Below are 12,363 nucleotides of genomic sequence, written 5' to 3'. Positions count from 1 at the left end.
TTACAAGGATGTTGCCAGGGTTGAAGGATTTGAGCTATAGGGAGAGGCTGAACAGGCTGGTGCTGTTTTCCCTGGAGCGTCGGAGGCTGAGAGGTGACCTTAGAGGTTTACAAAATTATGAGGGGCATGGATAGGATAAATAGACAAAGTCTTTTCCCTGGGTCGGGGAGTCCAGAACTAGATGACATAGGCTTAGGGTGAGAAGGGAAAGGTATAAAAGAGACCTAAGGGACAACCTTTTCACGCAGAGGGTGGTACATGTATGGAATGAGCTGCCAGAGGAAGTGGTGGAGGCTGGTACAATTGCAACATTTAAGAGGCATTTGGGTGGGTATATAAATTGGAAGAGTTTGGAGGGATATGGCTGGGTGCTGGAAGGTGGGACTAGATTGGGTTGGGATAGGTTGGACCGAAGGGTCTGTTTCCATGCTGTACATCTCTATGACTCCTGTCTATCTGGCCCAGCTCCATTCTTGCCCCAGTGAAATTGGGTTTTCCTCAATTAATTATTCTTACTCTGATTGTCCATTATCCTTTTCAATCATCATCCTAAAACTTAATGATGGAGTGATTAATATTCCCTAAATGTCCCCCACAACTGACATTGATCAATTTGGCTCATCTCAATCCCAATAATCAGGCCCAGCATGCCTTGTTTCTTACTGGGTTAGACATATACTGATGTAGGAATTTTTCCAAAATACAAATTTAAGAACATTTGCTCCTCTCTGCCCTTTACCTGAATACGGACTAAGATAGTGGTAGCGTTAAGTCACACCAATATATCTATTCAATAACGCTTCCATCTCGCTATAATATCCTTAGAAATTTATTCCTCTACAACTTTCCTACTAATTTGTGGACTTTAGATTACACCAAGCAATGTGATTGTACCTTTCTTGTTCCTTCGGTATAACCGAATCAATTTTGTCTTTGAATCCTCCGAGGCATCCTCTTTCTGCAGTATTTCAACCAGAAATAGTTGATGCCCAGTCAGAGTCATATAGAGATGTACAGCGTATAAACAGACCCTTCGGTGCAACTCATCCATGCTGACCAGATATTCTAACCTAATCTAGGCCCATTTGTCGGCACTTGGCGCATATCCCTATGAACCCGTCCTATTCATATACCCATCCAGATGCCTTTTGAATGCTGCAATTGTACCAGCTTCCACCACTTCCTCTGGCAGCTCATTCCATACATGCACCAGCCTTTGCGTGAAAACGTTGCCCCTTAGGTCCCTTTTAAATCTTTCCCCTCTTGCTCTGGACTCTCCCCACCCCAGGGACAAGACTTTATCCATGCCCCTCATGATTTTATAAACCTCTATAACCCTGCCCTTCTTTCAGCCAAATCCCTGTTATCAACACAACATTATATTTCCATATTACATGTATTCAGTGTTACCCTGATTTAGAAAGTGTTGAGTTCTCCCTTACTCCAATTCTATCTAATCAACTTCTTCCCCAATAGTTTGTGCTCTCTTGTTCCTTGCTCATTTCTGTTACTAATGTAACAGTATGATTATTATTACACAATGCTCTCCTACAGATATTTGGTCAAACTGACTTCTCATTCCAAAGTGCCAAATCCAGCAATGCCTTGTATTTAGTTGGACTGACAACATAGTAAAGGGAGTTCTCCTGAATGTATTTCAGAAATTCAACCCTTCCTTTTTCTTTTGTGGTAACATAACAACAATCAATATTTAGATAACTGAGGTCCCCAATAGCAACACAGTATAGGCTTGTCATCACTTCCCTGCAGATTTAATCGTCTCTCCTGCTTACTCATTCACAATTTGGAGGCCACCAAATATTCCTCAGTAGTGTTACATCCTTTAAACAACACATAACTGTACAGGAAGTGTCACAAAGCCTGACTTGAGGCACAGAAAACTGTACAATACCAGCATCAAAATAAACATGGTTTCTCACCTTGCCTCCAGTAAGAGGAAGAACGTGCATTTTTCCCATCTGGCACTCCTTCACTGAAGACACAATTAAGCAGGTACCACAGAGAATGACTTGACGTTCTGACCACTTGTGCAACTGAGTCTTGCCTTTCCGAACACTAAATACACCAGAAAGAAGGATCCGATCGAGCTGTTCTATGCTGCTTGGTTTCCCTGTAGAGGCAACAGAAAAACCTGACAAAATTATGAAGTAAACAGCCATATTTTTAAAAATGTAGAACATTCAACTCAAGAGGAAAACAATTGTAATGAAAATCCTAACTAATGGCACATCGATCTCATCACTTCATTTTGCAATTAGATTCAATAAACCTCCTTATAAATATTGAATTGTAGATATTCAGTGATTTGAAACACTATTAAGGAAGTAATTTTAAAGATGATGAAAATCCTGGAAATCTAAAATGAAACAAGCAAATTCACAAATATTTAATCACAAACCAAAAATATTAACCTCTGTCTTTATACTTAATCTACTTTGTTATAGAAACCTATACAAACTATCTATTAGCAGTATTCGGATGAGTTATAGAACATTGTGGATTATTTGAAAATAGAATGTATAAACTCGGCTGACTCTTCAAAGACAGTAAGCATTGGTGAAGGTTTATCTGGAAAGGAACCAAACCTGTAGCAGTACTCCACATGGATCCCTAAAATAAACATCCACCTTTTCCCCTCTCCAGATCATAATCCAATCCTCAGCCTATGTCAGCACGTCTACAATGAGACAAAGTTGATAAGGTCCCATTAAAGAAAATGTCAGCACATTTGATTAGTCCTGCACCAGGCCTGATGTAATCTGATAAAGCCAAAGAATGGACTCACTTCAACTGTGATGGTAGGAAATTCAAGTGTTTCTACAGCTTGGTAAAATTTGTGATGATGCTGCTCCTTTAACAAGGTTATTTTGCCCTTGGTTTTTCTCAAGGGGTTGTAAAACCAGAGATGCAGATATGTCTGAACTGGCTACTCAAATAACTGCGAACAGATACAGCCTAACTCAACAATCAGTGGAGGCCTTCAGGGTTTTTTTTAAAGAAACAGTTGTACGATGAAAGGGGAGTGGCCAGTTCTCCCAGCTCAGGGATTTTTCTAGTTTGGTTTAGTTTTAACTGAAGATCCCAAGAAGCTGTTGGGGGAAAAGGTTCCCTGATTCAGAGGTTTTCTGGCTGATTTCCTAACATCTCTCCTAAAAGAACCTGTGTTTAAATTTACCTTTTTGCCAAGGGATGCGTTTATGGGATATTGCAGGAAATCGGAACAGTTCCTTGTTAAGTTGTGGGGGCTATTGTATCGGTTGGGCTTTCAAATAGTTATTATACTAAATTGTGTTTTCTTTTGCTTACATTTCATTTGGTCGTCTGTAAATAAATTGTTTGGTTTAAAACTGACTGGTTTGACCAGCTGCATCACTCCTGGAATATCCACCATACATCTGCATAAAGGAACTAGAGAAGTTGGGTCGAAGCTATCTTCTTAAAATGCCTGAGGGTAGAAGAAGTGACTTTTGTAAAGCCCCGAAAGATGAACAAGTCAAAACTGCTGGAATTGGCAGTCAAGCTTAATTTGGAGCTACCTCCTTCTGTGAGGAAAGGAGGGGCAATTTCAGCAATAGCTCAGCCCTTAAACTTGCTAGAGACGCCATCAGAATCTTCGGAGATGGCTAAAATTCTATTGAAAATGAAGCAACTTGAGTTAGAAGCAAACAGAGAAGAAATGAAACCATTTGAATTACAATTAAAAGCAGAGGAAGTTCAAAAAGACAGAAAAAGAGAACAAAGGGAAAAAAGAGAGAAAGGGAAAAAGAGAGAAGAAAGGAAGAAAGACAGAGTTTGAACATTAGAAATCGGTACTTAGACAAGGATAGAGAAGTTCAAAAATTCACTTCATGAAGTACTGAGAATTCATGTGGAAGAGCAGAAAGTTAAAACAGCAAGACTAGTAGGTGAAATGGCTGACAATTATGAGTTGGTTCATAAATCAAAGTTTGGCTCCCAAGGTTAATTTCAATCCATTAGGGATGGAAATTGGGGAAAAGCGAAATTCTCACTTGGTAAGAAAAAAGTAGATCTCAGTGAAGATCATAAGGGCAACTTACCACAGGGTAAAAAGGAAACTCTAAGGGAAAAGAGAAGTTAAAAAGCTCTGGTGTTTTCACTATAATAAAATAAGCCACATGAAATCAGTGTTGGTGGGTGAGGAAAAGCACTGCGAAGACAGTTAGAGGAAAACAGGACAGTGAATTTTGATGGAGTGGTAATGGAAAGAACAGTAGAGGCTAAGAAGCTGCACAAGAACATAGAACTTGATCGGAGGTTGGTGACGTAGGAAGTGCCAGATCTTCTTAAACCATATATTTGCAAAGGTTAAGTTTACTCACATAGGCCAGGAGCAGCAGGTAAAGAGGTTACAATATTAAGACATACAGGATCCTCTCAATCCTAATGCTGAAATATGAGGAGATATGTACCTCTGAAGCAATATTTCCAGAGAAAGTGCTAGTAATGGTATTTCACAGTGAGACAAAAATGCTTAATTATGCACAGTGATGTTAGAGCGTCCAATGGAAAGTGGGGAAGTGGTAGCAGGGGTACTGGAAAAACTAGACAACAGTGAGCACTGCAGATGCTGGAAACCAGAGTCTAGATTAGAGTGGTGCTGGAGAAGTACAGCAGGTCAGGCAGTATCCAAGGAGCAGGAAAATCGATGTTTCGGACAAAAGCTCTTCATCAGGAATGAAGGCAGGGAGCCTCCGGGTTGAAGAGAAAACTACAAGTACAACAAACTTTTATATACCCACCTCCATAACCAGCACTCCACAAACATTCCAGAAGGATCCCCCGGCTTCTGGAACTGCTCTGCCTCCAACACTACTCCCTTACCACCTGACGCCTGGAGGAAGAACGCCTCATCATTGGAACACTTCAACCCCAGGTCATCAATGTGGTCTTCACCAGTTTCCTCATTTCCCCTCCCACCTTACCCCAGTTCCAACCTTCCAGCTCAGCACCATCGTCATGACCTGTACTACCTGCCAATCTCCCTTCCCACCTATCTGCTCCACTCTCCTCTCTGACCTATTACCTTCATCCCCACCTCCATCCACCTATTTGCTACCTTCTCCCCAGCCCCAGCCCCCTCCCATTTACCTCTCCAGCCTGGAGGCTCCCTGCTTTCATTCCTGAAGGGCTTTTGCCCAAAATATTGATTTTCCTGCTCCCCGGATGCAGCCTGACCTGCTGTGCTTTTCCAGCACCACTCTAATCTAGTATTGGAAAAACTCTCAGCTCCAAGAATACAATTTATCCTTGCTAACCATATAGCTGGTTCACAGGTAAGAGTGCTGTCAACTGTGGTTGAAAAGGCAGTGGAGAGTAAGGCAACTGAGCTATTACAAGAAGCATATCTTGGGTTCTTTCCTGATTGTGGTAACGAGATCACAAAGTCACCAGTTGAAACAGGAGAGATCAAAGAGTATGGATAAGAAATTTGAAAGAGAATTAGCAGAGACTCTGTTTGATCAGATGGTTGGTAAAACAGGAGCAGATGGGTGACAAAGTAGACAGTTTTAGCTCAGATAAATTAAGTGAATTAGAGCAGAAAGTTGAGAAAGTAAAGCAATTATATCAAAAAGCATATAAGGAAGAAAAATCTAGATGTATCCCTGAGCGCTATTATCTTAAAAATGATATCTTAATGAGGAAATGGAGGCCATCAGATATTCAGGCAGATGAGAAATGGACAGACGTTCGTCAAGTTGTATTGCCAGTGGATTACAGAAAGGTGGTATTGCAGGTAGCACATGAACTACTAATAGGTCATTTAGGGTTAAGAAAATCCCAAGCTAAAATACAAAAACATTCTTACTGGCCTGGACTACACAACGACATAGTTAAATTTTGCCAGACATGTCATACATATCAGGTAACTGAAAACCACAGACAGCAACAAAACCAGCACCTTTAATACCCATTGCTGCATTTGAGGAACCTTTTATAAGAGTCTTAATTGATTGCGTATGGCCTCTACTTAAAACAAAAATTGGGAATCGGTTTTTGTTAACAATATGGTGTCAACTAGATTTCCAGAGAGCATTCATTATGCAATATCACATCTAAAAGGATCATAGAAACGTTACTCAAATTTTTCACTTTGTATGGATTACCCGCCAAGATCCAATCAGATCAAGGGTCAAACTTTACATCAAAATGATTCAAGGAAGTTATTCAATCGCCTGTGTACCATCCAGAATTGCAGGTAGTGCTAGAAAGGTAGCATCAGACATTAAAGACCATGTTAAGGGCTTATAGTTAAAGACTATCCAGATGAATTGATTAAAGGAATTCCATTTGTACTTTTTGCCATCAGATATGCACCAAATAAATCGAATGAATTCAGTCCATTTCAATTAGTTTTTGGGCATGAAGTGATAGGACTGCTAAAATTGTGTAAGGAGAAATTGATGAGTCAGAATTCATAGACCACATATTTGGACTATGTGTCAGACTTTATGGAATGATTAAATAGAGTGGAGAGTTGGCTTTACAGCATTTTAAAAAATCACAACATAGAATGAAACAGAAAGCAGACAAGAAATCAAAAACTCGCAATTTTGCTATCAGAGACAGTGTTAGTGTTACTTCCAGTGATAGGTGAACCTTTAACAGCAAGGTTGAGTGGACCTTATCAAGTCGAAAGAAAATGTAGTACAGTGAACTATTTGATAAGGACACCAGACAGAAAGAAATCTCAGTATGTCATGAGAATATGCTCAAAAGGTATTTGGATAGGGAAGGAAAGCAAAACAAGACTGTTACTGGTTACAACACAGAGGGGAGAACCAAGTTGAAAGGATTTTGAATTGGACAGTCCTCAAATTAAATTGGACAACAAGGAGTTGTCAAAAACTGGGATGAACTATTTAAAGGAAAATTGAAATGACCTCAGAGAGTAATTGTTATTGCAAGGGGAAATAGATGGAAATAAGCTGGAAAGTACTAACCTACTTATGCATGATGTAGATATAGGAAATGCTGTTCCTATTAAGCAACATTCCTATAGGCTTAACCCTCTAAAGTTGGCACAGGTTCGAAAGGAGACTGGATACATGCTCCAAGACGACATAATCAAAATGAGTTGCAGTGATTGGAGCTCACTCATAGTAATGGTGCCAAACCAGATGGTACCTAATGGTTATAGGTTGACTATCGCAAAGTCAATGCAGTTACAAAGACTGATGCATATCCAATTCAACACAGTCTTCCAAATATGGAAAAGGTGGGACAAGCGACTTATATTTCTAAACTGGACTTGTTCAGAGGTACTGGTAGGTATCTTTGTCCAAAAGAGCCAAGTCAATTTCGACTTTCATAATGTCAAATGGACTGTATCAGTTTAAAGTCATGCCATTTAGTACGAAAAGTGCACGAGCCACATTTCGAAGACTAACCAATAAGGTAATTTATAGATTACCCAATTGTGTAGTTCATATAGATGACCTGGTGATTTTTAGTCACACATGGAAGTAATATTTGCCACACTTATCAGGATTGCTCAATTGACTTCAGGAGGCAGGCTTGGTCATAAGCGTAGCTAAACGTGAATTTGCCAAAGCCCAAGTCACTTTCCTGGGCCATGTTACTGGACATGGACACATGGCCCCACAACATGCAAAAACAAAGGTAATTGGGGAGATTCCCATACCATCGACAAAGAGAACAGTACTATGATTCCTGGGATTGACCGGATTTTGTAGGAAATTCTCACCAAATTTTAGCAGTGTAGCTGCTCCACTCACTGAAATACCAAAGAAATAAAGAAGTTTCAGCTGATGGCAGACTGTCAGAAGGCGTTTGACAGCATGAAAGCTGTGTTAACCACTGCCCCAGTGTTAGCCACACCTAATTATGTGAAGTCATTTAAGGTGGCTATCGATGTGAGTGTTGTGGGTATTGGTGCTGTGCTCTGATAGGAAGAAAACAAGACCTATCGGGTATTTCTCCAGGAAACTGAAGAGTCATCAGCAGAAATATTCGACAGTTGAGAAAGAGACTTCTCTTGGCATTGGTGTTACAACATTTCAACACTTATGTTACCAGTAATGTGTCTGAGACAATCATATACACTGATCATAATCCACTGAAGTTTTTGGAGAAATTTTAAGACAAAAATTCTAGACTGTTTCCATGAAGCCTGCTATTACCGCCATTCAATTTGAACATTGTGCATGTGGCAGGACAAGAAAACGCGATTGCTGACGCATGGTTGAGACTTGGATGAGAAACAGAGGCATTCAGTGGCAGGAGTAAACGGACTGAAATAGAATATACATCTTACACCTGCTTGAAACAACTAGAAAAGTTAGGGTCTGGGCTACCTTCTTGAAATGTTTTGAGGGGGATCTGGCCTAATCCATAACAAACTGCTTTCTTCAAATTTTAAGAATGCACCTCAAATGCTGTCAGCAAAACAGCTCCAGTGGTCATTTAAAATTTACTTTGACATGGTAATATTTGCTCTTCTTTGAATATGTTAAACATTCTTGACCCCAGTCCTACTTTAGTTTTTTCCCAGTGCCCACTGTCTGCTTCTTGTTCCTCAGAAATCAGAATTTTCTTTTAAATCAATTTTGCTTCTAATTTCCACCCTTCTCTGATCTTCACATAATCCGTCTTGAATAAGCCCACTGACTCTCAGTTACATCAATCACACTTCTTCCCCTCGCTGTTTCCTCTATAGACTCCAGCCAATTGTTCTGGCAACACCAAATTTAATACTCGTGTTCCCAGAATGTGTCCCCTTTTCTTCAATATAGGCTGCCATCCATCATGGTAAGCAAAGCCCTGAATTATATTCCTGCATGTCTATTCTCACTTTTTTCCAGCCTTTTCAGACCGCATTAGAGAGTTCCTTGTCCTTGACCTCCACCCTAACTGCTTCTAACATTCAATGGATTATTCACTATTATCTCCAACATGATCCTACCTCCAACATCTCATCTTCTTTTTCCCTTTCAATTTCTATCACCATCGCTGGATTGATGACTTTACAGAACATGGAACAACTGTTGTGCAATACCATCAAAATAACCATCCGAAAGCAGCTGCAAAATTGACAGGGCACATAGAAGCACGTTCTTGTCAAACATTCAGAACCATACTCCATTTCCTAAATACTTGCATGGTAAAAATGTGATTGTAACATAGAATGCAATATCAATTAAACAGTCACTCCAGATAATTATTTGATGACTTTGCCAGTACAATCTTTCCTCTCAGATCTTTAAATACTTAAATAACTATATAAATATTTGATTTGTGACAACTTCATCAGATTAAAAATAATAAAAGTTTATGTTTTTTTTGATGAACCGCAAATTTCAATTAAACTTATAGACTTTTGAAGAAATAGATGAGTATCCAGAACTACCTTTCTGAACGAATGTTCTTTGGGAAAATGCAGAACATTTTCAGAAACAAACCAGACAACTAGAGCAGCCAAAAACATTTAACATCAGCATTAAAAGAACTGAAATTACTTCCATGTCGCAGCCAATATTTTACTCGATTTCACACTAAGCATTAAAATTAGGATCTTGAAGTTAGAAGCATTTCAATTAATTCAAGGCTTCAGTCAATGCAAGACTTCTATAGAACACAATTACACAAACAGCCTGTGGGAGCTTTCAATAAAATGTTATGGAGTCTACTCCACTTATTTTCTGCAATGGACAACATAAACAGTTGATGTCATCATGCAGCACTGAAACCCACAAATGTAAAGTGGTTGGCACTTCTACCTAACAGCATCAGGAACACATTAGATTTCAGCCTTGGGTGACTGTCCATGTGGAGTCTGCATGTTCTTCTTGCATCTACTTAGATTTCCACAGGGTGCTCCAGATTCCTCTCCATCCAAAGATATGCAGGTTAGGTAAATGTGGGGTTACAGGGTTAGGGTAGAGGAAATGGTCCACTTCCGAAGGTCAGCACAGATTCGATGGGCTGAATGGCCTCTTTCTGCACTGTCAGAATTCTAAGACATGAAATAAAGATGATAAACTGCCAGATTCAATACATAGTTGATTGCATAAATGCTCGCATAATGTAAATATTACTTGACTAGGCGTCGAGCAATGACCATCGCCATCCAATCGGAAGCATTACAAGTCACTGAATCGACATTATCATGCTGAGGGCAACCAGTCACCAGAAACTGAACTCAACTTGTGACGACAAGAGCAGGTCAGGAGATTAGAAACTTTTCCACTTTTACTGTCTCACCAATCACACAACACCAGGTTATGGTCCAACAGGTTTAATTGGAAGCACTGGCTTTCGAAGCGCCGCTCCTTCATCAGGAGGTTGTGATGAAGAAGGAGCGGCGCTCCAAAAGCTAGTGCTTCCAATTAAACCTGTTGGACTATAACCTGTTGTGTGATTTGTAACGTTGTACACCCCAGTCCAACACCGGCATCTCCAAATCAAGTCTCACCAATGCCTGTCTGCCTTCTACAAGGAACAAGACCCGACTGCGAATCCTCTTGCAAGGAAGCCTGTCTTGAAGAAGTTTTCCTCCTCTCTCTACAAGAATCTCGGGAGTCCCTCTCCCACTGCAACTCCCTGGTTATTTCCTCTGCCCTGAAGCTCTTCAACCATGTCCTGAAACAAACTCGCTACCACAGCCACATTTGCTTCCTCAGTGCCTGCCTCCGTAACCAACTCACCCCACACGGACTCCAGGCCACGTTTAAACCAGCTGAGTTTTGACCCGAACAGGACAAACAGTACAGACTACAGATTCAAAAACACCACCAACAGTTCTCCTTCAAGATCCTCCGCTCCACGCTTGCAGCAATGCGCCGGCACCTAACCTCTCTACAGTCAGCCCTGCCTCAGCTGAGGGCCACACACTCTCAGAATTGCAAAGGACCCACTCTGTACTACAACTTCAGGAGAATTCATACTCTCAACAAACAGTATTTCAACTCCATCTCAAACATCAAAAACTAAGTACAACAAACTTTTATCTATCCACCTCCATAACCAGCACTCCTCAAACATTCCAGAAGATTTCCCCGGCCTCTGGAACTATTCGGACTCCATTAGCCATGCGGCTGGTGCAGCTGCCACCCCCATGCTGATTGATTATGTCACTTCCGCCACCATGGCCACTCCCACAAGCACTTCCACCCCTCACAAATCCTCATACATCACATGTGACATTACTTCCGCCCCCACATCATCACTGATGTCACACGCTCAGTGACTTCCGCCACCCGTACTGCCGTGTCTGCCACCCCTTCCGCCCCCACCAACGCCACTCACCTGCATTCTGCTGACACACCGCCCACATATCCCACTGTCACCATTCCCGGCCGCCAGAACCCTGAGGGGAGCACCACTCCTGCTCATGACTCCACCTCCATTCCCCCCATCGTCACATCCACTCCAGTTACTGGCTCCGTCCCCACCCTCAGCTCCACACCCACACCAGATCCCAGCTCCCAGCCCTGCCTAGTTTTCATCATCCCTCCAGACCTTCCTCTCACTGGGGATGAACGAGCAAAGGACTCACCTTCATCCCCCTCCGTCCATGCATCAATGAATTTAATACACACCGTGACACTGAACACTTCTTCCGCCGCCTCCGCTTCCGAGCTTACTTTCACAATCAGGACTCCCGCCCACCTTCCAAGGACCACTTCGTCCACCTCCAACACACTGCATCCACCTGGACACTCGCGGTGGACTATTATCCGCCCTCGACCTCTTCATTTCCAACTGCCACCGGGACATTAACCGCCTCAACCTGTCTACCTCCCTTCCCCCACTCCAGCCTCTCACCCTCAACGCGCAGCCCTCCAATCCCAACCTCACCATAAAGCCAGCAGATAAAGGGGGCGCAGTGACAGTCTGGCGCACTGACCTCTACACTGCTGAAGCCAAACACCAACTCGAGGACACCTCTTCCTACCACCCCCTCGACTATGACCCCCACCCCCTCATCACCAAACCATCATCTCCCAGACCATACAGAACCTCATCACCTCAGATCTCCCACCCACAGCTTCCAACCTCAGTCCGGGAACCCCGCACTGCCCGGTTCTACCTCCTTCCCAAGATCCATAAGCCTGACCACTCTGGTCGACCCATTGTCTCATCATGCTCCTGCCCCACTGAACTCATCTCTACCTACCTCAACACTGTCCTATCCCCCCTAGTTCAGGAACTCCCCACATACGTTCGAGACACCACCCATGCCCTCCACCTCCTCCAAGACTTCTGCTTCCCCGGACCCCAACGCCTCATCTTCACCATGGATATCCAATCCCTCTACACCTCCATCCGCCATGACCAGGGCCTCCAAGCCCTCCGTTTTTT

The 12,363-nt window shown here is 42.1% G+C and overlaps 1 protein-coding gene across 1 annotated transcript in view; it reads right to left on the bottom strand.

Moving 5' to 3' along the window:
• Positions 1–12,363, bottom strand: part of LOC122558355 (PH domain leucine-rich repeat-containing protein phosphatase 2-like) — a 171,769-nt gene that overhangs the window by 86,144 nt on the left and 73,262 nt on the right. Inside the window, exon 4 of the mRNA XM_043706826.1 lies at positions 1,941–2,131. Within this exon, the coding sequence (XP_043562761.1) occupies positions 1,941–2,131 (191 nt within the window). The remainder of the gene's footprint in view (positions 1–1,940; positions 2,132–12,363) is intronic.

This window comes from Chiloscyllium plagiosum, chromosome 17, assembly GCF_004010195.1.
Source record: "Chiloscyllium plagiosum isolate BGI_BamShark_2017 chromosome 17, ASM401019v2, whole genome shotgun sequence".
NCBI lineage: Eukaryota > Metazoa > Chordata > Chondrichthyes > Orectolobiformes > Hemiscylliidae > Chiloscyllium > Chiloscyllium plagiosum.
Note: the sequence above shows the minus strand (reverse complement) of the source record. Positions and strands in the feature narration are given on the sequence as shown.